Source organism: Cygnus olor, unplaced genomic scaffold (genome assembly GCF_009769625.2).
Source record: "Cygnus olor isolate bCygOlo1 unplaced genomic scaffold, bCygOlo1.pri.v2 S100, whole genome shotgun sequence".
NCBI lineage: Eukaryota > Metazoa > Chordata > Aves > Anseriformes > Anatidae > Cygnus > Cygnus olor.
Window position 1 is genome coordinate 59,044 of NW_024429082.1, and position 27,841 is coordinate 86,884.

Genomic DNA, 27,841 nt, shown 5'->3' on the forward strand with positions numbered 1-27,841 from the left:
CATTTGAAACCCAACTAGAAATGGACAGCTAAATCAGCTGAGACTGAGTTAAGTGCCTTTCCTTTCAGCTCCTATAAGTTAGGGGTCGGGCACCAAGCTGGGTGTGCATCTTGAACTCGCCCCTGCCTGCAGGCTGTCACCGAGAATCCTCAGACATCAAGGAGAACAAGAGGGCTGGGCCGGGCTGCTCTGATCCCAGCCGCTGACCCAAATCTGCCTGCGCTTTCCCTCCTCTGCCCAAGGGTGCTCTCCCCTGCGGTGACATGTGTCTCCCTGCTCAGGGGACAGCAAGCACTGCTTGGGATGTGCCTCCTGCCTTGAACTCGCCCAGCTGCAAGCAGTGCTGTGCGGGAGCTGAACACAAGTTCAGCAGAAGCCCTTTGCTGCTGGCTGGATACCAATGTTTGCACGGAACAGCTCGGACCAGTAGTGGTAATACTGGGCTAGCAGCTGCCCCTGGGACACGGCGTGACCCACAAGCGGCAGCAGAGGCTCTCGGCCTTCTCTGAGGCTCACCAGTGCCTGCTAGGTATGAAATTGAGTGTCTCCGTTCTGATCGATCCCTTCTTGCTGTGCAGGTTACGGTGTGTCCACACATGGATTTAGAACCTCAGCTTCCCAAGTCTTATGGCGGACAGAGTGAAATATACCCACCAGGTGCTGCCTCCTCTAACTCCTTGATGATATCCTCTACGATGTCAGAGGATGTTGGGGAAGATTTTCTTAGTTCAGCGTTTTCCTTCGCTGTTAGAGGACCTGAACAGAAAGTAGTAAGTTAACTTTGGCACCAGTGCGATTTGGAGAACCAGGGCTTCGTTTGTGAAGTCAGTGAAATGACTACCCACCCCTGGGATACCAGCTGGGCTCCAGCGCAGGAAGCAGCCGAGGGTCTGGCAAAGCCCTCGCTGGGGACACTTCTGCAACCAAAGACCCGTGAGAAGTTTCTGTCCCATCGCCATCTACATCAAGAGCTCAGTAGGAGAGCATACCAGGGGTCGTGCCTTGACAGGGCACACGCACGTGCCGGTCTATACCCTCCCAGCTGCAGAGATGCCTGGCTGACATTTGGGCTTTGAGCTGGCAGCTCTCAAAGGAAGTCAAAAGCCACAACTTACCCAGGCCATCTCCCAGAGCTTCAGTCCTGGAACCCATCTGGGAACCTGGATCACCTTCGCCTTCGGTCCCATCTGTAAACACAAGTGGAGTCCCTCCTGTGAACTATGTCAATATACTCCTTCTGACCAGAGTGACAGAGAATGCAGTTCAAAGAGGGGACTGCTCCACGGCACTCGTCTCTCCCTGCCACTCAAGAGCGTCTTGCAAACAGTTGCTGGGTGCCTGCAGTGGCACCGTGCTGGTACAAACTAAGCATGCGTGGAGCTGCCCGGAGAAGGGCCGTCCCCGTGCCCACCCCAGATCTCAACTCAAGCGCAAGGTGCCTGCTGGCTCTGCGGCACCTAGATGCTCCTTCCTTCCGCTGACTTACCTGGCAGATTAACCTGAGGCTCGTGGTCCACATCAGGCTGAGGTGTCGAGTAGCCAGTGCCTGCGAGAACTGCTGCAATCAAGCACAGAAGAGAAATGTTCCCCTTGCGTGGTGTGATCTACCTCTTCCTTAGTGACCTGCAGCGACTGGAGGGGGCTCAGGCAATGATGTGGGACCCAGACACGAGCCAGGATTTCCAAAGCCGCAAAGGGGCCTGCTGAGCTGTAGGCTCCCTCTTGGCCTCTTCCCAAATCCTCTCTCGAGGCTGTGAGCAACAGCCCGCAGGGACCACGCCGCCAAAGATGTGGCCCCTCAGGTGTTTCTTACGGGAAGATCTCTGCTGGCCACAAAGGAAGACCCCACTGCAGGGGGAGCATGCAGACCCCAGGAAAAATGATCACCCATGTTTGTCATGGAGAAGCCCCCTGGCCAGTGAGCAGCTGAACCCTTGCTGAGCTAGCTCAACAAACCGTTAACAAATAGCAAGGAAATGAACACTGACAACTTACCACCTGTGGGACCCATACTGGCAGGCTCAGGAGCAGGATTCCATGGAGGCACTTGACCAGTACTGCCTGTGGGCACAAGTGGGATCAGACACAGGTAAGGGGAGCTTCCATTGCCTCTTGGGGCCTGCCTCTTCCTCAGTGAGCGGGAGGCACTGGCTGGGGGTCAGGTAATGACATGGCCCAAACAGGAAGAAAAGCCTGGGTTCCTCCCTCTCTATGGAGAGGGGCAGGGGTGGCATCTCTCCAAGTGAAGAAATATTCAGGGCTCATTTGTGCAAGCCCCCTCAAGGCACAAACCCACTTGGAAGACCCTGAATAAACTATTACAGCCCATTAGCCATCTTCCTTCAAGGAAGCACACTCGCAACGTACCTCGGGGATCCTCCTGAGGCTCCAAACGAGGATCCAGCTGAGAAGCTGGATATGGAGAACCAGCATCGTCATCTAAAATCAAGCAGAGATGAGAGAAGTTCCCATGGCATGCTGTGCTCTCCCTCTTCCCCAGCACCCTGCAGTGACTGAGGGGGCTGAGGCAATGTCATGGGACAAAGATGCAGGTGGAAATTTCCCCAGAGGGGCCAGCGGCCTCAGCCCCACAGGGGCTCAGCCCCAGGCTTCTCGGCCCCAGCCCCAGGCTTCTCGGCCCCAGCGCCACTCCCGGCCCCCCCGGCAGGAAACAACCCCGCAGCAGCCACGGCCCCACCGTGCCACCCTGCAGGGCTTCTGCCTCCTGCCTGCCCCCTGCCCGCGGTGCCCGCCCAGCCCTGCTGCTATCCCGTCCCCGTCCCCTCCATCAATATGCGTGCCGCGCAGCACCATGTCGCCCAGGGGTTGGTGTTGGCCCTGGCCCTCCCACCCACCTGCTCCCGGTGGTTGCCATGGCGCAGCCTGGGCACCCTGGGCGCACAGGACCACCAGGAGGGGGAAGAGGAGGCAGGCAGGGGCTGTGGCTCCCCACACTCGCACCATGCTTCCACCACCACCGCTGCAGCTGCAGCTAGTGCTGCTGTCAGGACTGGTGCGGAGCAGTGCCTGTGGCCCGGCCCAGCGTCACAATGGGGTGTCGGGACCTCACAGCCCAGCACTGCATCACCAAGGGGTGTTGTGACGTTGCAGCCCTCGTGGTGTCACGGAGCAGCGTTGGGACCTCATGGCCCTCGCAGCGTCACGGAGAGGTGCTGTGACCTCACTGCTTGGCACAGTGTCACAGCAGAGTTCCGAAGAAATTCTGCATTTCAGCCTACACTTCTTGCTACACTGAGTTTTCAAGTAAAACTCTTGTTTTACCAGATTTCCAATGGTGATTTATCCAGCTACAGAATCTGTCTTTGAGACTAGGCAACGTTACCTAATGATTTCCTGAATTGCCAAGGTGATGGCATTCATGCTCTGCGGGTGGCAAGTTGCAGGCTGGCAGCCAGTTGAAGGAGTTGACATGGTGCCTGTGGGCTTTGAAGGGCACTTGCCTTTGCAAAGGGAGATGCTGTGAGAAGCGTGGCTGATCTTTGCTCTTTTTGTTGAACCTCTTCTTTCTTCTTCCCCGCCTCTGAATGCAGCCATTACTTCCAAGGGGCTGACCAGTCTTTGAGGTGCACAATCACTGTCCCAGTTCCAGCACAGCTGTCCCACTACATGCACTGCTGTCCCAGTACAAGCATCAGCATCCCAGTACCAGTGGAGATGCCCCACCAAATCTGTACTAGTACCAGCAGCATGGCCCCAGTAAGAGCATCACCGCCCGAGTACCAACATCACTGTCCCACTTCCAGTACCACCTCCAGCACCCTGATTGCCCCCAGCTCCAGTATTGGTATCCCCACAAGGTCCCAGCACCACTACCGGCATCTCTGTCCAGGACTGGTAGCAGCATCCCCAACTTGGTGCCAGCACGCCCAGCCCCAGCATCCCCACCCCATGCTGCTATTGGCAACTCCAGTACCAGCAGCCCCAGCCCCAGCATCCCGCAACCCACCACGAGCACCCCAGACAGGCACCTCCTGGGGACCCCTACAGACAGCCGCCCCATTGGCTCCCCATCACAGCTCCATGGTACCAGTGGCGGTACCACAGGGCCCGCTTCCACCACAGATGGGAGCAGCATTTGCACCCCTGCAAAAGAGAGGAGGTGGAAAACAAACAAAGGAAACTCTACTAACCTGAAAGTACCCCAAACTACCCACACCCCTGTCTCCAGGGCCTGCTTGTTGCCCCCATGCCTGGAGCGATGCTGATGCCATACCAGCCCGCTCACATCCACACCATCCTCCACCTGCTACCTAAGGCCAATGCCTGGTCTGGGGTGCCGGGCTCACAGTTCATGTGGTGCTGCTCCCACCTGCGGTGCTGCCCCTACCCGCTGCTCCTCCGTGTCCCCCCATCTGTGTCTGGGGTCAGCCCATGGTGATGGGGACACTGGTGCCCCACAGCCGTTGGAGCTGAGGCCCGGGGGCCATGCCGCACAGGGAGCCCCTGCACCCCACAGGCTCCTGCCTGCTGCAGGCCCCCATCCACCCCGGCCCCCCACCACCCCTTCTCCTGGATCCTCCGCTCCCGGGGCAGCTGCTCCCTGCTCCCTGGAACCTGACCAGGAGCAGGGGGCAGCCGCCACTCCCCTCAGAGGACAACGTGGCGCTCCCCAAAGATGAGGGGACCCAAATCCCACCACCACCCCCCCCAGACCACTCTGGCTCCACCAACCTGTGCTGAGGCGGCACCCGATGGTGAGTCTGCGGCAGTGGCACAGCCACTGGTGGAAGTTTTACTGGCAGTTTTCTTCCTATCACCAAAGATTTTCAGCTCGACGTCTTTGTGGCCACCGTAGCCAAGATGGCTGCCATTCGCCACTTCACCCAGGAGACATTCTCGGTTTACAAGCAACAATCTAGAAGGGCACCTTTCCTAGTCAGCTCCCTTAGTACCTGGATCAAGAAGTTATCATCAAGGTGCTTTAGGAATTTCCTGGACCTGTTTGTGTCTGCTCCTTGTCATTCCCTGCTAACATCTGGCAACCCAAAGTCACCCACACACTTAGGGACAAGGCAGCTGACCTGGAGACATTGCCTAATTCCTTATTGAACCATCCATCCGTGCAGTCACCCGGGATGGGAGGCCGATCTCCAACTCCCACAACAACATCCGCATTATTGGTTTGTCCCTTAATCCTCACTCAGAGGCTCTCAACCGTGTCATTGCGCCAGCCCCCTGCCTCACCTGCCCTGCCTATCCCTCCTGATGAGCCTAGAACCGTCCCTCGCAGCACTCCAGTCACAGCCCTCTGCCCAACCAGTCGTGCTTATGCCAATGACAACGTAATTCTGGGGCTGAGCCAAAGCTTGCCAGTACGTCTGGCTGAAGGCTCACCTTTTCAGATGCACGGTATTTACAATAAAGGGTTCTCATTCATGCATCCCGTCAAAATAAATAAATAAATAAATAAATAAATAAATAAAAAAGAAATGGGGGAAGAGAAAGAGAGAAAAAAGGATTTTACATGATCTTGGTATCAATCGTACTTTTGCTGCCCTTCGGCACTGTTAGGGGTTCCTCAGGCTCTCTCACAAGAGCAGGGCTGTCCCCCACTTCTGCTCTCTAATGACTTCAGTGCTGCAAAACCAAACCAGAACAGAGGTGTTGCTGAACTAACAAAAGCAGAAGATTGATCAATACCTAAAGGGGTGAGCTTTGTGAAACCTCTCTGGCCCTGGCTCTTTCCTGCAGTTCCCCACCATGACGGAGATGGGCCAGAGCCCCCTCGACCTGCACGAGGGCTTGGGAATGAGACAACAGGAGCGTCCAGTTTCTCCTGTCCACTCATTTCTCCCTTACTCAGGGAATGCTTAAGAAAGAGGCGGAAGGGCTCTCAAAACCAGGAGCCCTCTGTGTTCAGCATTGCCATCATCTTCGTACTTTGGGCGCTAGCACACGGAAAAAGAAGGAAAGAAATTACAAAGCTCTCTCAGCTGAGTCACAGGAAGAGCTGCTCTCACCAAGAGCGCTGCAGACTGAGGCCACAACATCAGCCAGAAAATGCTGAGCAAATGCAGCTTTCTCACAAGCCTCCTCTCTCCTCAGCGCCTGTGTCTGCTGGCTTTCACAAAGTGCCTGTCAAGACATTGCTGCACGGAAAACATGCAGGCTGTTTCTCTGCTTCTTCTGTGACCTGGATTTGGAAGAACCACCACCATGGGACACTTCTCAAACAAGAGCAACGACTGGGGGCATCCGTACTGGCAGCCACCCTCGCAGGGAAGAACCTATTCCTAAGGCCCAGCCTGAACCTGCCCTGTCCCAGCTCCGTGCTGTTCCCTCGGGTCCCCAGAGAGAAGAGATCGGCGCCTGCCCCTCCACTCCCCTCCTCAGGAAGCTGAGGGCCGCCATGAGGCCTCCCCTCAGTCGCCTCTTCTCTCGGCTGAACAAACCAAGAGACTTCAGCTGCTCCTCACACCTCTTGCCCACCAGACCTTTCACCATCTTCAGCAACCTCCTCTGGACACTCTCCAATAATTTTATGCCCTTCAGGACATAAAACCTGTACTTTCCGCTTCAGTCCTTGAAGAGTTAATGAGCTTCCCTCGAAGTACAACGAAGCGTTTAAGACCAGTCAGAAGATTTCTTCCAAACTCTTTTAGCATTTTCCCTTTCTAGGATTTACATTTCTAGTCTTAACAGCTGATCTTCCTTCTTGCCAAATTATAACTATAACCTTTTAAAGGATTTACTTCTGCTCTTTTATATGATAGAATTTGTTTGGACAGTTTGACACTTGCTGAACTATCATGGAATCACTTAGGTTGGAGAAGATCTCTGAGATTGAAGATTTGAATGGATTTGATTGAAGATTTGAAGGATGTACCCCTTGAAAGGTATGACTGGGAACTTTTTACTGATGGTAGTAGTTTTGTGGAGAATGGAGCACGATACGCAGGCTATGCAGTAACAACCCTGAAGACAGTAATCGAAGCAAAACCTTTACCACCTGGAACATCAGCACAGCGAGCGGAACAGATAGCCCTAACTCGAGCACTGGAACTGAGTAAAGGAAAGATGGTAAATATTTGGACAGGTTCAAAGTATGCCTTTGGAGTGGTCCACGTTCATGGAGCATTATGGAAAGAGAGAGGGTTGTTGTCCTCACAAGGGGCCAATATAAGATATCACAAGGAGGTGTTAAGTTTGATAAATGCGGTACAAAAACCAAAACAAGTGGCTATCATGCACTGCAAAGCCCATCAAGGAGGAACCTCGAAGATATCAGAAGGGAATCGGTTGGCAGATGGAGCAGCTCGACAAATTGCTCGGAAGGTGTGGAATGTGATGGCTTTGGTACCACTCAAGACAGGCCCCACTCGTCTTAATCTTCCCAAGGAACCAAGATATTCGCCAGAGGATGAGAAATTAGCAAATCTCCTAAAGGCCCGAAAGAACTCTGATGGATGGTATGTAACCGCTACGGGCCAGGTAGTAATACCCTCCTTGGTGATGCGAGAAATACTTCAGACAAGACATAATGAGTGTCACTGGGGTGCAGAGGCAATGGTAACATTTTTAAAACGTAGCATTATCTCTACACATATGTTAACAATGGCAAAGTGAGTAACGTCAAAGCGTGAGATTTGTTTGAAAAATAATCCAGTAGCAAGAAAACATGCTGAAATGGGAAGAGTGAGAGTAGGGATAGAACCAGGAGATTACTGGCAAGTTGATTTTGTAGAGTTAGCTAGGACTAGGGGATACAGGTATTTGTTAGTAGGGGTTGACACCTTTTCCGGATGGCCAGAAGCCCTTCCCTGTCGCACCAATCAAGCTAAAGAGACAGTAAAATGGTTATTGCGGGAAATCATTCCGAGGTTTGGGGTACCGTTAGGAATATCCTCGGATAGGGGACCGCGCTTTGTTGCATCTGTGGTTAAAGACGTAAGCCGGCCTTTAGGAATTTCTTGGCATTTACATACTGCATGGAGACCCCAATCTAGTGGACAGGTAGAAAGGATGAACCAAACACTAAAGGGACAGATCAGTAAAATCTGCCAGGAAGCCAAAATACAATGGCCACAAGCTTTGCCTATAGCCTTATTGAGAATAAGGATCAAGCCAAGGAGTGGAATGTCAGTAAGCCCGTACGAGATTATGTATGGGAAGCCTTATGAATCCCCAGAACCAAATCCTAATATGCACATAACAGGGAACCAGGATGTTTATAATTACGTATTGTCTCTTGGCAAAACTTTAGCTCAACTTCAAAGTGTTTTGGTGTGGAACCGACCGTTGTCACTGGAAAACCCTGTCCACGATATTCAGCCAGGCGACCGAGTGTACATTAAAAACTGGAATGAAGAACCCCTGAAAGAACGGTGGGCCGGACCTTATCAGGTATTATTGACTACTTTTACAGCTGTAAAGGTAGAAGGGGTGGATGCTTGGATTCATTACAGTCGGGTGAAAAAGGTTCCTGAACTTCGGTCGGTGCGAGCTATCGGAGATACAAAACTACAGATGAGGCGCGTATAACCATACAACGTCGGGGTTCTTAACAACGGTAACGACAACAGTAATTGTTTTGTGTAAATACCTTGTAATTGGGTTCCTAGAAATACCAGAAAAACATAAGAAAGAGGAAATATTGAAAGGAGAAAATGTTACTTTGGAATGTGGAATGCATGACGATAAACCAATGACAATTAGCTCTCTACAGGTGGTCTGGGAGAAAATAAATGACTCCGGACAGAGCCAGGAAATATACATAAACACAACCGGGGACAATACAGGATTGAAGGCTGGGTGGAAGGGGAAGGCGTACGTAAGTAATACCCCAGAACTGGGCCTGCAACTGAGAGGAGCTACCACCCTAACCCTGTTTAGTGTTACCAATGTCAACGAAGGAAACTACCGGTGCATAGTAACACGTGAAAATAGCACAGATTATGGGATAAGAGAAATATTGCTATATCCAAAATTGGATAAAGGAATATTGGTAGCCCACCAAAAAGGATCTAGAAGAAAAAGGGAGGACCAGGTACCACGGACACAAGTGGTACAGATCCCACACGGGCAATCATCAGAGAATTTACTGGTAGGATTGATTAAAGATTTTGCCATAATGAAAGGAACTGATAGAATTAAAATTCAGTTGGGCATTAGAATCTCTGTTTGCACAGGTAGCTACTTATCGAAATAGAGAAATGATTTATAAACTTACAGGACAAGTAAGGCTTTAGAGATTTTAATGTCCAACTACAAGCTACAACTAAAATGGTGCTACAAAATCGATTGGCATTAGATACACTGTTATTAAAGGAACACGGAGTATGCGGATTTCTAAAAGATCGTATTGATCATTGCTGCATCCACATTCCAGATGTGACTATTGATGTAGAACATGACATAGAACAACTGGCTCAAGTGGAACAAGATGCAGAACAGGAAGAGAAAGATATGACAACAAGCTGGTTGGATAAAATGTTTAGCGGATGGAATATTAGTAATTGGGTCGAATCCTTACTGGAGACGGTAATTATATTGGCGATTGTAGGGGTACTAATTTGTTTAACATTTATAATGCTGAAAAGTCTGATTCTAAGGAAGACAACCCGGAACTGGACAGTGATGCAAACCATTGCTCGGCATATGGAACCACATCCGCAATACCCTCCACCGGCATATAACAACTTCGGATTACAGAGAAAGAATCTGAGGAACACAGGAGGCAAAATGGAATGAAAACCGAATAGACAGGATCTGTTCCAGATCAAGTGAACCCAACCAGAAGAGCGAATGTAACACAGAGCAGAAGTGGTGGACTTATGAAATGTTGTGACAATCCTAAACTTTGTAATTTTCTTGATTCCTAATTTTTGTAATTTTTCTTGATTGACATTTTTCTTGATTGACATCTAGATAACGGGGGCCCCTCGGACCCCGGGAACTGGATCAAACCAACCTTACGGTTTGGACTGAGACCAAGGGCTCAGAGAGCATGCGCAAGAAGAAAAGGTAGAAAGTTCAACTCTGATGAAGACATCTTACTTCATCCCGACGACCACCCGGACGACCACCAGAGAGTGATACGCAGGCGCAGAAGGACTGATAAGATAATTAGCATACGAAGCGGGGCTAGGCGGAGCTAGGAAATGAATATGCATAGATGTGTTGTAAAACTTAATGCATATGTAATATTTTAGGAGATACAAGAGAACTGAGTGAACAAATCGGACGAAGTTCGATTTGGGCAGGCATGCCCCTAACTTCCGGCGCCTAATAAAAGCACCTTCATATAATCACTTTGTGGATTATGCGTCTTCGTGAATGCTAACAAGATGATCAGGTCCAACTGTTAACCGTGCACCCGTTAACAGTTAAGTGAGAGCCTTCTCTCCTTCGGCTTCTGGCCCCAGCCAAATCTGAGGGAGGAAGAAGCTGAGGCCTGTACATGGCAAAGGACAGAAGGTGAGGTTTGGGTGTCCCCGAGAAGACAGAGCTCCAACTCTGTCCCCTCCAATCCTGGGCCCATCCACGGGGAGACAACTCATCCTCACCCCCAGAGGGGACTCCGGAGCTCGACCCGAGCTTTCTGCTCCTCAAAGGAGCCACAGGGGAGCAGAGGGCCACCCTCAAGTGAGATTTTGCAAATGAGGATCTCTTACCTCTGGTGGTGGCAGCACCTCGGGTCTCCCCTCTGGTTCCAGTTGCTTGTGGCAGCGTGTGGCAATCCCAGCCCTGACTCCAAAGAGTTGGGAATTTTTTCTTGTACCCCTTGAGGAGAGCTGAGCCGTGGGAGTGTTGGCATGGAGCACCCTGGCCAAAATCGGCCATCCGTGCAGTGTCAGGACCCAAGGAGGGCTGGCTGTGGGGAGCCTGGCCTCGGCCCAGGATCAGGAAGGGCCCGGGCTTGTGTGTGGCTGTGGCACAGCCAGTTTGAACAGGGGCTTCTCAGGTGAGCGCTGTGCAGGGTCGCTGCCGCACTCACAGCCCTTCTGTCTGCTCCTGCTGTGCTGCTCCCCAACTCCCTTCCCCTGCGTTCCCTGCATGGTGGGCACAGTCTGGCTGACCCCCAGCACCGAGGACCCTCAGGGTTACTTCTCGATCAGTTACAAAGTCCTGCTGTGGGTTCCTGGGTATTGCTGTACATAAGACCCGGACTGCTGTGCTGTATTATGCAATATTTATTTAAGCTGCAGCCCGGGGGTCAGTAATTGCCCCAGGCTGCACCCTGGGGGGGCCTGCCCCAGCCCTTGGAGGAGGGTGGGGGGGGCCGTGGGGGCGGCGTCTGTGCCCACGAGGACTGGGGGGTGCTGGGCCGGTCGTGCGCCTTCCATTGATCTGGTGCCGGGCGTGGGGGCCGTGGAGGCCGGGCTGGTGGCAGGCGGGCCGGTCTTCCAGGCACTGATGGTGGCCGCTGCCGTCGGGCCCGGCTCTCAGGCATACCACGGTGGTCAGGCTGCCTGTACGGGCTCACGGAGCGGCTGCGGGTGTCAGTCTGGGCTGCCTGGGCTGCGGCGAGGCGCCTGCGGAGACAGGAACTTGCTGAGGCTGTGCTGCAGCTGCGGTGCCAGGCGGGTGCGAGGCAGCGGGGTGCAGGCACCCGGCTGTGCGTCAGCTGTGGGCACACAGTGCTCTGTGCAGAAAACGGGGTGCCCTCGGCTGGGACTCCGCTCCCCTCCACATCCTGCCCCAGCTCGTCTCCTCCCCAGCGCCTCGCCAGCCATCCTGACCTGCCTGCTCTGCACGTGCTGTCCCAGCAAGAAGACCTGGCCCCTGCAGAGACAGGGGTCCAAAGCCGGGCTCAGCACGGCCGGGTCACCACAGCCACCGACTGCCCTTCCCCAGAGCGCCTGGCAAGGACCAGCACTCAGCTCCCTGCCCGGCCCTGGCCCTGGCCCTGGCCCAACAAGGTGACAGCCTCGGCTCACTGTTCGGTGAGGTGCTGCCCATCCGCTCTTTGGGATGTGTAATTAAACACACAAGCCCTGTCTGTGCTGAAGATGCACGCTGGCAGCGCTCAGGTGCGGCTGTGACACACTGAGTGCCTCTCTCCAAGGCAATGCCCGCAGCTGGCAGGGCTCATCCCCATGCTCCCAGTAGCTGGCACACCTTGGCTGAGGCGGACACCTGCAATTCAGGGCATCCCAGAACAGGATGCCTTGTGCTGGGGGGCAACTGGCACTGCTGTGCTTCTCTCTCTGATGGCACTCTCTCTCAGCTCCTGCATTTCTCTTCCTGACCTTGCTTTGCCTACGGCTGTCCCTGGCTCTGCTCTTGCTGCGGAAGGGCCAAGCTTGGCTAAGACCAGCAACAGAAAAATGGGCTCCCGAACAGAATGCCCAGGAATTAGAGGCCACCTAAAACACTGGACAGCAGAAATTTCAGAAGAGTCTGGTCAAAAACTAACTGCTCACTTCACAATACGCTAATGACAACTGCTTCCTGGCTAGCAGCAGCCATATAATAATGTTGACAAAGATACGGTTAAGAATTTGGGAGGGGGAGAGGAGGAGAGGGAGCGGGGGAACAACAACTCACTGATTTTTCTGCCTCCAACGCCGGATAAGCACGCAGCACGCAACTGTCACAAGCAGGAGGGGAACCAAGAATGCCGCAGCGCCTTCTATGCAGTAACTTTGGAAATTTTGGGGTTTTGCAGTGTTTGCATTGTTCTCCCCATCCACGCCTGGAAGAACAATTGTGGACATTGCTGTGTCCTGTGCGCTACTGGTAATCTCACAGGAGGTCTGACATTGCCAGGAAGTGTTCTTTTTCATTTGGATAACATCTTTGAGCAAGTGAAAATCCTCAGGCCGCAATGCTTCCCGAGGTTCAGCAGAAGCTGGGGAATCTGCCAAAGTCACTGCAACTCAATGCACTCTGGAGCCTCCCTTTTGCCTCTCAGCTTTGTTTACCCTCCATCCTTTGTTTTCCCTGCCATAATGCTGAGAGCCCAGTGTCTCAGGTTTGCTCCCCCAGCTCTTTGGAGTTCTAAAAGTTCTTAGGTGCTTGCCCACCTTCGCTGCTTGAGGCACACTCGGAGCCTTAGGGACAAAACTGAACAAAATTTGGGAGCCCAGGAGAGCCAGGGAGGCAGTGCCCCATCTGCACTGGGTCAGGGCATCACTCTGGGTCTCAGCTCACAGGAGGGGTCCCGTTTCCCATCGTCTGCTCAGTGGGCTTCTCATGGCCTCGTTCCCCCAAGAGCAAGGTTCCAAAATCCCTGGGAACTGGGTGGTGACCCCTCTGTAACCACAGCCACAGAGCTTTGTGAGCGTCTCTCCGCTGCACTGCTGTCACATGCTGTCACAGCCCGGGGAAGACAGCCATCCTCAGGGAGCCACTCCTGCCTTCCTCTGCAACACTTGCTGCCTACTCCCTTGCTCTTGGGTTTGGCTGCTGACATGAGGTGCAAGAGCGGGTACCAGGGCAAGAACCTGCACACGCATGCTGGTTCTGGTTGGTGACAGCGGATGACCAAGAAACAGCCTTTACCTGGTGTTGCCTGTGTTGCCTCTGTTCTTTTGCCAGGGAGCGGCAGCGTGCGACCGCTTCCTTGCCAAAGCACCTCCTTCGGCACAGTCTCTCTAACCATCCCTTTAGGAAGAAAGCAGGACAGTGTGACTATAAGGAACTGCTCCTCCTTTCGAGGATGGTATCTTTGGAAGGTAGTGCTTCTCAAAAGATATCCCTAAAGTTTAGAAGCTAAGGCCTGGACTTTTGGGGGAGGTACTCACTACTGCAAACAGCATGTGATTCACAAAGAAAAATCTAAGTGTTTGACTCCTGGCAGTCTACCAGCACAGACAGCAAAATCTGGCCTGCTGCGAGACCAGGAGATTGCAGGAGATCTTCTTGTTCTCATCACGCATAGTGCATTTTTGGCACACTGCAAGATGACGCTCAATTCCTGCCTTCAAAGAGGACATAAAAAAGCTGCATCCAGTTCAGAGGCAGGAACAGCCCTTCTGAGAAGCATGTCCATCCCATCATGCTGACTCCATCCCAAGACATTTGGCCAAGTCATTTGAAACCCAACTAGAAATGGACAGCTAAATCAGCTGAGACTGAGTTAAGTGCCTTTCCTTTCAGCTCCTACAAGTTAGGGGTCGGGCACCAAGCTGGGTGTGCATCTTGAACTCGCCCCTGCCTGCAGGCTGTCACCGAGAATCCTCAGACATCAAGGAGAACAAGAGGGCTGGGCCGGGCTGCTCTGATCCCAGCCGCTGACCCAAATCTGCCTGCGCTTTCCCTCCTCTGCCCAAGGGTGCTCTCCCCTGCGGTGACATGTGTCTCCCTGCTCAGGGGACAGCAAGCACTGCTTGGGATGTGCCTCCTGCCTTGAACTCGCCCAGCTGCAAGCAGTGCTGTGCGGGAGCTGAACACAAGTTCAGCAGAAGCCCTTTGCTGCTGGCTGGATACCAATGTTTGCACGGAACAGCTCGGACCAGTAGTGGTAATACTGGGCTAGCAGCTGCCCCTGGGACACGGCGTGACCCACAAGTGGCAGCAGAGGCTCTCGGCCTTCTCTGAGGCTCACCAGTGCCTGCTAGGTATGAAATTGAGTGTCTCCGTTCTGATCGATCCCTTCTTGCTGTGCAGGTTACGGTGTGTCCACACATGGATTTAGAACCTCAGCTTCCCAAGTCTTATGGCGGACAGAGTGAAATATACCCACCAGGTGCTGCCTCCTCTAACTCCTTGATGATATCCTCTACGATGTCAGAGGATGTTGGGGAAGATTTTCTTAGTTCAGCGTTTTCCTTCGCTGTTAGAGGACCTGAACAGAAAGTAGTAAGTTAACTTTGGCACCAGTGCGATTTGGAGAACCAGGGCTTCGTTTGTGAAGTCAGTGAAATGACTACCCACCCCTGGGATACCAGCTGGGCTCCAGCGCAGGAAGCAGCCGAGGGTCTGGCAAAGCCCTCGCTGGGGACACTTCTGCAACCAAAGACCCGTGAGAAGTTTCTGTCCCATCGCCATCTACATCAAGAGCTCAGTAGGAGAGCATACCAGGGGTCGTGCCTTGACAGGGCACACGCACGTGCCGGTCTATACCCTCCCAGCTGCAGAGATGCCTGGCTGACATTTGGGCTTTGAGCTGGCAGCTCTCAAAGGAAGTCAAAAGCCACAACTTACCCAGGCCATCTCCCAGAGCTTCAGTCCTGGAACCCATCTGGGAACCTGGATCACCTTCTCCTTCGGTCCCATCTGTAAACACAAGTGGAGTCCCTCCTGTGAACTATGTCAATATACTCCTTCTGACCAGAGTGACAGAGAATGCAGTTCAAAGAGGGGACTGCTCCACGGCACTCGTCTCTCCCTGCCACTCAAGAGCATCTTGCAAACAGTTGCTGGGTGCCTGCGGTGGCACCGTGCTGGTACAAACTAAGCATGCGTGGAGCTGCCCGGAGAAGGGCCGTCCCCGTGCCCACCCCAGATCTCAACTCAAGCGCAAGGTGCCTGCTGGCTCTGCGGCACCTAGATGCTCCTTCCTTCCGCTGACTTACCTGGCAGATTAACCTGAGGCTCGTGGTCCACATCAGGCTGAGGTGTCGAGTAGCCAGTGCCTGCGAGAACTGCTGCAATCAAGCACAGAAGAGAAATGTTCCCCTTGCGTGGTGTGATCTACCTCTTCCTTAGTGACCTGCAGCGACTGGAGGGGGCTCAGGCAATGATGTGGGACCCAGACACGAGCCAGGATTTCCAAAGCCGCAAAGGGGCCTGCTGAGCTGTAGGCTCCCTCTTGGCCTCTTCCCAAATCCTCTCTCGAGGCTGTGAGCAACAGCCCGCAGGGACCACGCCGCCAAAGATGTGGCCCCTCAGGTGTTTCTTACGGGAAGATCTCTGCTGGCCACAAAGGAAGACCCCACTGCAGGGGGAGCATGCAGACCCCAGGAAAAATGATCACCCATGTTTGTCATGGAGAAGCCCCCTGGCCAGTGAGCAGCTGAACCCTTGCTGAGCTAGCTCAACAAACCGTTAACAAATAGCAAGGAAATGAACACTGACAACTTACCACCTGTGGGACCCATACTGGCAGGCTCAGGAGCAGGATTCCATGGAGGCACTTGACCAGTACTGCCTGTGGGCACAAGTGGGATCAGACACAGGTAAGGGGAGCTTCCATTGCCTCTTGGGGCCTGCCTCTTCCTCAGTGAGCGGGAGGCACTGGCTGGGGGTCAGGTAATGACATGGCCCAAATAGGAAGAAAAGCCTGGGTTCTTCCCTCTCTATGGAGAGGGGCAGGGGTGGCATCTCTCCAAGTGAAGAAATATTCAGGGCTCATTTGTGCAAGCCCCCTCAAGGCACAAACCCACTTGGAAGACCCTGAATAAAGTATTACAGCCCATTAGCCATCTTCCTTCAAGGAAGCACACTCGCAACGTACCTCGGGGATCCTCCTGAGGCTCCAAACGAGGATCCAGCTGAGAAGCTGGATATGGAGAACCAGCATCGTCATCTAAAATCAAGCAGAGACGAGAGAAGTTCCCATGGCATGCTGTGCTCTCCCTCTTCCCCAGCACCCTGCAGTGACTGAGGGGGCTGAGGCAATGTCATGGGACAAAGATGCAGGTGGAAATTTCCCCAGAGGGGCCAGCGGCCTCAGCCCCACAGGGGCTCAGCCCCAGGCTTCTCGGCCCCAGCCCCAGGCTTCTCGGCCCCAGCGCCACTCCCGGCCCCCCCGGCAGGAAACAACCCCGCAGCAGCCACGGCCCCACCGTGCCACCCTGCAGGGCTTCTGCCTCCTGCCTGCCCCCTGCCCGCGGTGCCCGCCCAGCCCTGCTGCTATCCCGTCCCCGTCCCCTCCATCAATATGCGTGCCGCGCAGCACCATGTCGCCCAGGGGTTGGTGTTGGCCCTGGCCCTCCCACCCACCTGCTCCCGGTGGTTGCCATGGCGCAGCCTGGGCACCCTGGGCGCACAGGACCACCAGGAGGGGGAAGAGGAGGCAGGCAGGGGCTGTGGCTCCCCACACTCGCACCATGCTTCCACCACCACCGCTGCAGCTGCAGCTAGTGCTGCTGTCAGGACTGGTGCGGAGCAGTGCCTGTGGCCCGGCCCAGCGTCACAATGGGGTGTCGGGACCTCACAGCCCAGCACTGCATCACCAAGGGGTGTTGTGACGTTGCAGCCCTCGTGGTGTCACGGAGCAGCGTTGGGACCTCATGGCCCTCGCAGCGTCACGGAGAGGTGCTGTGACCTCACTGCTTGGCACAGTGTCACAGCAGAGTTCCGAAGAAATTCTGCATTTCAGCCTACACTTCTTGCTACACTGAGTTTTCAAGTAAAACTCTTGTTTTACCAGATTTCCAATGGTGATTTATCCAGCTACAGAATCTGTCTTTGAGACTAGGCAACGTTACCTAATGATTTCCTGAATTGCCAATGTGATGGCATTCATGCTCTGCGGGTGGCAAGTCGCAGGCTGGCAGCCAGTTGAAGGAGTTGACACGGTGTCTGTGGGCTTTGAAGGGCACTTGCCTTTGCAAAGGGAGATGCTGTGAGAAGCGTGGCTGATCTTTGCTCTTTTTGTTGAACCTCTTCTTTCTTCTTCCCCGCCTCTGAATGCAGCCATTACTTCCAAGGGGCTGACCAGTCTTTGAGGTGCACAATCACTGTCCCAGTTCCAGCACAGCTGTCCCACTACATGCACTGCTGTCCCAGTACAAGCATCAGCATCCCAGTACCAGTGGAGATGCCCCACCAAATCTGTACTAGTACCAGCAGCATGGCCCCAGTAAGAGCATCACCGCCCGAGTACCAACATCACTGTCCCACTTCCAGTACCACCTCCAGCACCCTGATTGCCCCCAGCTCCAGTATTGGTATCCCCACAAGGTCCCAGCACCACTACCGGCATCTCTGTCCAGGACTGGTAGCAGCATCCCCAACTTGGTGCCAGCACGCCCAGCCCCAGCATCCCCACCCCAGGCTGCTATTGGCAACTCCAGTACCAGCAGCCCCAGCCCCAGCATCCCGCAACCCACCACGAGCACCCCAGACAGGCACCTCCTGGGGACCCCTACAGACAGCCGCCCCATTGGCTCCCCATCACAGCTCCATGGTACCAGTGGCGGTACCACAGGGCCCGCTTCCACCACAGATGGGAGCAGCATTTGCACCCCTGCAAAAGAGAGGAGGTGGAAAACAAACAAAGGAAACTCTACTAACCTGAAAGTACCCCAAACTACCCACACCCCTGTCTCCAGGGCCTGCTTGTTGCCCCCATGCCTGGAGCGATGCTGATGCCATACCAGCCCGCTCACATCCACACAATCCTCCACCTGCTACCTAAGGCCAATGCCTGGTCTGGGGTGCCGGGCTCACAGTTCGTGTGGTGCTGCTCCCACCTGCGGTGCTGCCCCTACCCGCTGCTCCTCCGTGTCCCCCCATCTGTGTCTGGGGTCAGCCCATGGTGATGGGGACATTGGTGCGCCACAGCCGTTGGAGCTGAGGCCCGGGGGCCATGCCGCACAGGGAGCCCCTGCACCCCACAGGCTCCTGCCTGCTGCAGGCCCCCATCCACCCCGGCCCCCCACCACCCCTTCTCCTGGATCCTCCGCTCCCGGGGCAGCTGCTCCCTGCTCCCTGGAACCTGACCAGGAGCAGGGGGCAGCCGCCACTCCCCTCAGAGGACAACGTGGCGCTCCCCAAAGATGAGGGGACCCAAATCCCACCACCACCCCCCCCAGACCACTCTGGCTCCACCAACCTGTGCTGAGGCGGCACCCGATGGTGAGTCTGCGGCAGTGGCACAGCCACTGGTGGAAGTTTTACTGGCAGTTTTCTTCCTATCACCAAAGATTTTCAGCTCGACGTCTTTGTGGCCACCGTAGCCAAGATGGCTGCCATTCGCCACTTCACCCAGGAGACATTCTCGGTTTACAAGCAACAATCTAGAAGGGCACCTTTCCTAGTCAGCTCCCTTAGTACCTGGATCAAGAAGTTATCATCAAGGTGCTTTAGGAATTTCCTGGACCTGTTTGTGTCTGCTCCTTGTCATTCCCTGCTACCATCTGGCAACCCAAAGTCACCCACACACTTAGGGACAAGGCAGCTGACCTGGAGACATTGCCTAATTCCTTATTGAACCATCCATCCGTGCAGTCACCCGGGATGGGAGGCCGATCTCCAACTCCCACAACAACATCCGCATTATTGGTTTGTCCCTTAATCCTCACTCAGAGGCTCTCAACCGTGTCATTGCGCCAGCCCCCTGCCTCACCTGCCCTGCCTATCCCTCCTGATGAGCCTAGAACCGTCCCTCGCAGCACTCCAGTCACAGCCCTCTGCCCAACCAGTCGTGCTTATGCCAATGACGATGTAATTCTGGGGCTGAGCCAAAGCTTGCCAGTACGTCTGGCTGAAGGCTCACCTTTTCAGATGCACGGTATTTACAATAAAGGGTTCTCATTCATGCATCCCGTCAAAATAAATAAATAAATAAATAAATAAATAAATAAAAAAGAAATGGGGGAAGAGAAAGAGAGAAAAAAGGATTTTACATGATCTTGGTATCAATCGTACTTTTGCTGCCCTTCGGCACTGTTAGGGGTTCCTCAGGCTCTCTCACAAGAGCAGGGCTGTCCCCCACTTCTGCTCTCTAATGACTTCAGTGCTGCAAAACCAAACCAGAACAGAGGTGTTGCTGAACTAACAAAAGCAGAAGATTGATCAATACCTAAAGGGGTGAGCTTTGTGAAACCTCTCTGGCCCTGGCTCTTTCCTGCAGTTCCCCACCATGACGGAGATGGGCCAGAGCCACCTCGACCTGCACGAGGGCTTGGGAATGAGACAACAGGAGCGTCCAGTTTCTCCTGTCCACTCATTTCTCCCTTACTCAGGGAATGCTTAAGAAAGAGGCGGAAGGGCTCTCAAAACCAGGAGCCCTCTGTGTTCAGCATTGCCATCATCTTCGTACTTTGGGCGCTAGCACACGGAAAAAGAAGGAAAGAAATTACAAAGCTCTCTCAGCTGAGTCACAGGAAGAGCTGCTCTCACCAAGAGCGCTGCAGACTGAGGCCACAACATCAGCCAGAAAATGCTGAGCAAATGCAGCTTTCTCACAAGCCTCCTCTCTCCTCAGCGCCTGTGTCTGCTGGCTTTCACAAAGTGCCTGTCAAGACATTGCTGCACGGAAAACATGCATGCTGTTTCTCTGCTTCTTCTGTGACCTGGATTTGGAAGAACCACCACCATGGGACACTTCTCAAACAAGAGCAACGACTGGGGGCATCCGTATTGGCAGCCACCCTCGCAGGGAAGAACCTATTCCTAACGCCCAGCCTGAACCTGCCCTGTCCCAGCTCCGTGCTGTTCCCTCGGGTCCCCAGAGAGAAGAGATCGGCGCCTGCCCCTCCACTCCCCTCCTCAGGAAGCTGAGGGCCGCCATGAGGCCTCCCCTCAGTCGCCTCTTCTCTCGGCTGAACAAACCAAGAGACTTCAGCTGCTCCTCACACCTCTTGCCCAGCAGACCTTTCACCATCTTCAGCAACCTCCTCTGGACACTCTCCAATAATTTTATGCCCTTCAGGACATAAAACCTGTACTTTCCGCTTCAGTCCTTGAAGAGTTAATGAGCTTCCCTCGAAGTACAACGAAGCGTTTAAGACCAGTCAGAAGATTTCTTCCAAACTCTTTTAGCATTTTCCCTTTCTAGGATTTACATTTCTAGTCTTAACAGCTGATCTTCCTTCTTGCCAAATTATAACTATAACCTTTTAAAGGATTTACTTCTGCTCTTTTATATGATAGAATTTGTTTGGACAGTTTGACACTTGCTGAACTATCATGGAATCACTTAGGTTGGAGAAGATCTCTGAGATTGAAGATTTGAATGGATTTGATTGAAGATTTGAAGGATGTACCCCTTGAAAGGTATGACTGGGAACTTTTTACTGATGGTAGTAGTTTTGTGGAGAATGGAGCACGATACGCAGGCTATGCAGTAACAACCCTGAAGACAGTAATCGAAGCAAAACCTTTACCACCTGGAACATCAGCACAGCGAGCGGAACAGATAGCCCTAACTCGAGCACTGGAACTGAGTAAAGGAAAGATGGTAAATATTTGGACAGGTTCAAAGTATGCCTTTGGAGTGGTCCACGTTCATGGAGCATTATGGAAAGAGAGAGGGTTGTTGTCCTCACAAGGGGCCAATATAAGATATCACGAGGAGGTGTTAAGTTTGATAAATGCGGTACAAAAACCAAAACAAGTGGCTATCATGCACTGCAAAGCCCATCAAGGAGGAACCTCGAAGATATCAGAAGGGAATCGGTTGGCAGATGTCAACCGGATGGCAGTTGCCGGACCTTATCAGGTATTATTGACTACTTTTACAGCTGTAAAGGTAGAAGGGGTGGATGCTTGGATTCATTACAGTCGGGTGAAAAAGGTTCCTGAACTTCGGTCGGTGCGAGCTATCGGAGATACAAAACTACAGATGAGGCGCGTATAACCATACAACGTCGGGGTTCTTAACAACGGTAACGACAACAGTAATTGTTTTGTGTAAATACCTTGTAATTGGGTTCCTAGAAATACCAGAAAAACATAAGAAAGAGGAAATATTGAAAGGAGAAAATGTTACTTTGGAATGTGGAATGCATGACGATAAACCAATGACAATTAGCTCTCTACAGGTGGTCTGGGAGAAAATAAATGACTCCGGACAGAGCCAGGAAATATACATAAACACAACCGGGGACAATACAGGATTGAAGGCTGGGTGGAAGGGGAAGGCGTACGTAAGTAATACCCCAGAACTGGGCCTGCAACTGAGAGGAGCTACCACCCTAACCCTGTTTAGTGTTACCAATGTCAACGAAGGAAACTACCGGTGCATAGTAACACGTGAAAATAGCACAGATTATGGGATAAGAGAAATATTGCTATATCCAAAATTGGATAAAGGAATATTGGTAGCCCACCAAAAAGGATCTAGAAGAAAAAGGGAGGACCAGGTACCACGGACACAAGTGGTACAGATCCCACACGGGCAATCATCAGAGAATTTACTGGTAGGATTGATTAAAGATTTTGCCATAATGAAAGGAACTGATAGAATTAAAATTCAGTTGGGCATTAGAATCTCTGTTTGCACAGGTAGCTACTTATCGAAATAGAGAAATGATTTATAAACTTACAGGACAAGTAAGGCTTTAGAGATTTTAATATCCAACTACAAGCTACAACTAAAATGGTGCTACAAAATCGATTGGCATTAGATACACTGTTATTAAAGGAACACGGAGTATGCAGATTTCTAAAAGATCGTATTGATCATTGCTGCATCCACATTCCAGATGTGACTATTGATGTAGAACATGACATAGAACAACTGGCTCGAGTGGAACAAGATGCAGAACAGGAAGAGAAAGATATGACAACAAGCTGGTTGGATAAAATGTTTAGCGGATGGAATATTAGTAATTGGGTCGAATCCTTACTGGAGACGGTAATTATATTGGCGATTGTAGGGGTACTAATTTGGTTAACATTTATAATGCTGAAAAGTCTGATTCTAAGGAAGACAACCCGGAACTGGACAGTGATGCAAACCATTGCTCGGCATATGGAACCACATCCGCAATACCCTCCACCGGCATGTAACAACTTCGGATCACAGAGAAAGAATCTGAGGAACACAGGAGGCAAAATGGAATGAAAACCGAATAGACAGGATCTGTTCCAGATCAAGTGAACCCAACCAGAAGAGCGAATGTAACACAGAGCAGAAGTGGTGGACTTATGAAATGTTGTGACAATCCTAATCTTTGTAATTTTCTTGATTCCTAATTTTTGTAATTTTTCTTGATTGTGTTATTGGTGGGTGCTGAGCGTAAAACATTCTAGTTAGCTAGTGAAAGCATTTGCCCTCCTCAAAGGAGTGAAATACTTTCAAAGGGGGGAAATGTTGGTAATAGAAGATGAAATATACATTTATCCAATGAATATTGCTTAATATGTGTTACATTTGCGATGTACTGTGCCTGGGCTGCGCTTGGAAGATACAAAATAGATGTGCAAAGATAGCATGAGAGAATGCACCGATTCGTGATGAGAAGTAAGGAGGAGGACTCAAGGAATGCCAAACTTGCAAGACATCTAGATAACGGGGGCCCCTCGGACCCCGGGAACTGGATCAAACCAACCTTACGGTTTGGACTGAGACCAAGGGCTCAGAGAGCATGCGCAAGAAGAAAAGGTAGAAAGTTCAACTCTGATGAAGACATCTTACTTCATCCCGACGACCACCCGGACGACCACCAGAGAGTGATACGCAGGCGCAGAAGGACTGATAAGATAATTAGCATAGGAAGCGGGGCTAGGCGGAGCTAGGAAATGAATATGCATAGATGTGTTGTAAAACTTAATGCATATGTAATATTTTAGGAGATACAAGAGAACTGAGTGAACAAATCGGATGAAGTTCGATTTGGGCAGGCATGCCCCTAACTTCCGGTGCCTAATAAAAGCACCTTCATACAATCACTTTGTGGATTATGCGTCTTCGTGAATGCTAACAAGATGATCAGGTCCAACTGTTAACCGTGCACCCGTTAACAGTTAAGTGAGAGCCTTCTCTCCTTCGGCTTCTGGCCCCAGCCAAATCTGAGGGAGGAAGAAGCTGAGGCCTGTACATGGCAAAGGACAGAAGGTGAGGTTTGGGTGTCCCCGAGAAGACAGAGCTCCAACTCTGTCCCCTCCAATCCTGGGCCCATCCACAGGGAGACAACTCATCCTCACCCCCAGAGGGGACTCCGGAGCTCGACCCGAGCTTTCTGCTCCTCAAAGGAGCCACACGGGAGGAGAGGGCCACCCTCAAGTGAGATTTTGCAAATGAGGATCTCTTACCTCTGGTGGTGGCAGCACCTCGGGTCTCCCCTCTGGTTCCAGTTGCTTGTGGCAGCGTGTGGCAATCCCAGCCCTGACTCCAAAGAGTTGGGAATTTTTTCTTGTACCCCTTGAGGAGAGCTGAGCCGTGGGAGTGTTGGCATGGGGCACCCTGGCCAAAATCGGCCATCCGTGCAGTGTCAGGACCCGAGGAGGGCTGGCTGTGGGGAGCCTGGCCTCGGCCCAGGATCAGGAAGGGCCCGGGCTTGTGTGTGGCTGTGGCACAGCCAGTTTGAACAGGGGCTTCTCAGGTGAGCGCTGTGCAGGGTCGCTGCCGCGCTCACAGCCCTTCTGTCTGCTCCTGCTGTGCTGCTCCCCAACTCCCTTCCCCTGCGTTCCCTGCATGGTGGGCACAGTCTGGCTGACCCCCAGCACCGAGGACCCTCACGGTTACTTCTCGATCAGTCACAAAGTCCTGCTGTGGGTTCCTGGGTATTGCTGTACATAAGACCCGGACTGCTGTGCTGTATTATACAATATTTATTTAAGCTGCAGCCCGGGGGTCAGTAATTGCCCCAGGCTGCACCCTGGGGGGGCCTGCCCCAGCCCTTGGAGGAGGGTGGGGGGGGCCGTGGGGGCGGCGTCTGTGCCCACGAGGACTGGGGGGTGCTGGGCCGGTCGTGCGCCTTCCATTGATCTGGTGCCGGGCGTGGGGGCCGTGGAGGCCGGGCTGGTGGCAGGCGGGCCGGTCTTCCAGGCACTGATGGTGGCCGCTGGCGTCGGGCCCGGCTCTCAGGCATACCACGGTGGTCAGGCCGCCTGTACGGGCTCACGGAGCGGCTGCAGGTGTCAGTCTGCGCTGCCTGGGCTGCGGCGAGGCGCCTGCGGAGACAGGAACTTGCTGAGGCCGTGCTGCGGCTGCGGTTGCAGGCGAGCGCGAGGCAGTGGGGTGCAGGCACCCGGCTGTGTGTCAGCTGTGGGCACACAGTGCTCTGTGCAGAAAACAGGGTGCCCTGTGCCCTCGACTGGGACTTTGCTCCCCTCCACATCCTACCCCAGCTCGTCTCCTCCCCAGCGCCTTGCCAGCCATCCTGACCTGCCTGCTCTGCACGTGCTGTCCCAGCAAGAAGACCTGGCCCCCGCAGAGACAGGGGTCCAAAGCCGGGCTCAGCACGGCCGGGTCACCACAGCCACCGACTGCCCTTCCCCAGAGCGCCTGGCAAGGACCAGCACTCAGCTCCCTGCCCGGCCCTGGCCCTGGCCCTGGCCCAACAAGGTGACAGCCTCGGCTCACTGTTCGGTGAGGTGCTGCCCATCCGCTCTTTGGGATGTGTAATTAAACACACAAGCCCTGTCTGTGCTGAAGATGCACGCTGGCAGCGCTCAGGTGCGGCTGTGACACACTGAGTGCCCCTCTCCAAGGCAATGCCCGCAGCTGGCAGGGCTCATCCCCATGCTCCCAGTAGCTGGCACACCTTGGCTGAGGCGGACACCTGCAATTCAGGGCATCCCAGAACAGGATGCCTTGTGCTGGGGGGCAACTGGCACTGCTGTGCTTCTCTCTCTGATGGCACTCTCTCTCAGCTCCTGCATTTCTCTTCCTGACCTTGCTTTGCCTACGGCTGTCCCTGGCTCTGCTCTTGCTGCGGAAGGGCCAAGCTTGGCTAAGACCAGCAACAGAAAAATGGGCTCCCGAACAGAATGCCCAGGAATTAGAGGCCACCTAAAACACTGGACAGCAGAAATTTCAGAAGAGTCTGGTCAAAAACTAACTGCTCACTTCACAATACGCTAATGACAACTGCTTCCTGGCTGGCAGCAGCCATATAATAATGTTGACAAAGATACGGTAAAGAATTTGGGAGGGGGAGAGGAGGAGAGGGAGCAGGGGAACAACAACTCACTGATTTTTCTGCCTCCAACGCCGGATAAGCACGCAGCACGCAACTGTCACAAGCAGGAGGGGAACCAAGAATGCCGCAGCGCCTTCTATGCAGTAACTTTGGAAATTTTGGGGTTTTGCAGTGTTTGCATTGTTCTCCCCATCCACGCCTGGAAGAACAATTGTGGACATTGCTGTGTCCTGTGCGCTACTGGTAATCTCACAGGAGGTCTGACATTGCCAGGAAGTGTTCTTTTTCATTTGGTTAACATCTCTGAGCAAGTGAAAATCCTCAGGCCGCAATGCTTCCCGAGGTTCAGCAGAAGCTGGGGAATCTGCCAAAGTCACTGCAACTCAATGCACTCTGGAGCCTCCCTTTTGCCTCTCAGCTTTGTTTACCCTCCATCCTTTGTTTTCCCTGCCATAATGCTGAGAGCCCAGTGTCTCAGGTTTGCTCCCCCAGCTCTTTGGAGTTCTAAAAGTTCTTAGGTGCTTGCCCACCTTCGCTGCTTGAGGCACACTCGGAGCCTTAGGGACAAAACTGATCAAAATTTGGGAGCCCAGGAGAGCCAGGGTGGCAGTGCCCCATCTGCACTGGGTCAGGGCATCACTCTGGGTCTCAGCTCACAGGAGGGGTCCCGTTTCCCATCGTCTGCTCAGTGGGCTTCTCATGGCCTTGTTCCCCCAAGAGCAAGGTTCCAAAATCCCTGGGAACTGGGTGGTGACCCCTCTGTAACCACAGCCACAGAGCTTTGTGAGCGTCTCTCCGCTGCACTGCTGTCACATGCTGTCACAGCCCGGGGAAGACAGCCATCCTCAGGGAGCCACTCCTGCCTTCCTCTGCAACACTTGCTGCCTACTCCCTTGCTCTTGGGTTTGGCTGCTGACATGAGGTGCAAGAGCGGGTACCAGGGCAAGAACCTGCACACGCATGCTGGTTCTGGTTGGTGACAGCGGATGACCAAGAAACAGCCTTTACCTGGTGTAGCAGTTGCCTGTGTTGCCTCTGTTCTTTTGCCAGGGAGCAGCAGCGTGCGACCGCTTCCTTGCCAAAGCACCTTCTTCGGCACAGTCTCTCGAACCATCCCTTTAGGAAGAAAGCAGGACAGTGTGACTATAAGGAACTGCTCCTCTTTGAACCATATTGTGGGCACAGTTGCAAGCACACACCAGTTGCTGCTGGCTGGATACCAAAGTTTTCACGGAACAGCTTGGACCAGTTATGGTAATGCTGGGCTAGCAGCTGCCCCTGGGAGGTGGCTTGACCCACAAGCGGCAGCAGAGGCTCTCGGCCTTCTCTGAGGCTCACCAGTGCCTGCTAGGTATGAAATTGAGTGTCTCCGTTCTGATCAATCCCTTCCTGCTGTGCAGGTTACGGTGTGTCCACACATGGATTTAGAACCTCAGCTTCCCAAGTCTTATGGCGGACAGAGTGAAATATACCCACCAGGTGCTGCCTTCTCTAAGTCCTTTCTGATTTTCTCTATGATGTGAGAGGACAACAGGGAAGGTTTTATTCTTTCAGCTTTATCCTTTGCTCTTAGAGGACCTGAACAGAAAGTAGTAAGTTAACTTTGGCACCGGTGCAATTTGGAGAACCAGGGCTTCGTTTGTGAAGTCAGTGAAATGACTACCCACCCCTGGGATACCAGCTGGGCTCCAGCGCAGGAAGCAGCCGAGGATCTGGCAAAGCCCTCCCTGGGGACACTTCTGCAACCGAAGACCCGTGAGAAGTTTCTGTCACATCGACACCTACATCAGTAGCTCTATGGCAGTGCCCCGTTTACACTGGGTCAGGGCATCACTCGGGGCCTCAGCTCACAGGAGGGGTCCCGTTTCCCATCATCTGCTCAGTGGGCTTCTCATGGCCTCGTTCCCCCAAGAGCAAAGTTCCAAAATCCCTGGGAACTGGGTGCGCTGGGAGGTGACCCCTCTGTAACCACAGCCACAGGGCTTTGTGAGCGTCTCTCCGCTGCACTGCTGTCACATGCTGTCACAGCCCGGGGAAGACAGCCATCCTCAGGGAGCCACTCCTGCCTTCCTCTGCAACACTTGCTGCCTACTGACACTCGTGGTTTTGGCTGCTGACATGAGGTGCAAGAGCGGGTACCAGGGCAAGAACCTGCACACGCATGCTGGTTCTGG

At 53.3% G+C, this 27,841-nt stretch overlaps 1 protein-coding gene and 1 long non-coding RNA gene across 38 annotated transcripts in view; both read right to left on the bottom strand.

Moving 5' to 3' along the window:
• The window catches only part of LOC121063051 (flocculation protein FLO11-like), a 114,271-nt gene that overhangs the window by 37,919 nt on the left and 48,511 nt on the right, over positions 1-27,841 (bottom strand). For 18 of the 37 annotated variants that reach the window (XR_005815804.1, XR_005815806.1, XR_005815805.1 and 15 more), the window contains 7 exons: positions 27,335-27,406; positions 27,144-27,245; positions 26,676-26,783; positions 15,112-15,183; positions 14,651-14,752; positions 13,468-13,569; positions 655-756 (listed from right to left, as the gene is read on the bottom strand). Coding sequence is in view for 34 of the 37 variants with exons in the window: in XM_040543381.1 (XP_040399315.1) it covers positions 655-756; positions 13,468-13,569; positions 14,651-14,752; positions 15,112-15,183; positions 26,676-26,783; positions 27,144-27,245; positions 27,335-27,406 (660 nt within the window). In the remaining 3 variants the exon portion in view is untranslated. Of the gene's footprint in view, positions 1-654; positions 757-13,467; positions 13,570-14,650; positions 14,753-14,841; positions 14,914-15,111; positions 15,184-26,675; positions 26,784-27,143; positions 27,246-27,334; positions 27,407-27,841 lie in introns of all 37 variants that reach the window. The other 19 variants (XM_040543371.1, XM_040543364.1, XM_040543352.1 and 16 more) reach the window with 13 other exon arrangements.
• LOC121063060 lies at positions 1,752-2,638 on the bottom strand. The gene is made up of 3 exons (XR_005815808.1): positions 2,368-2,638; positions 1,996-2,061; positions 1,752-1,823 (listed from the first exon to the last, which is right to left on the bottom strand). It is a non-coding gene; the product is annotated as an uncharacterized LOC121063060 (long non-coding RNA).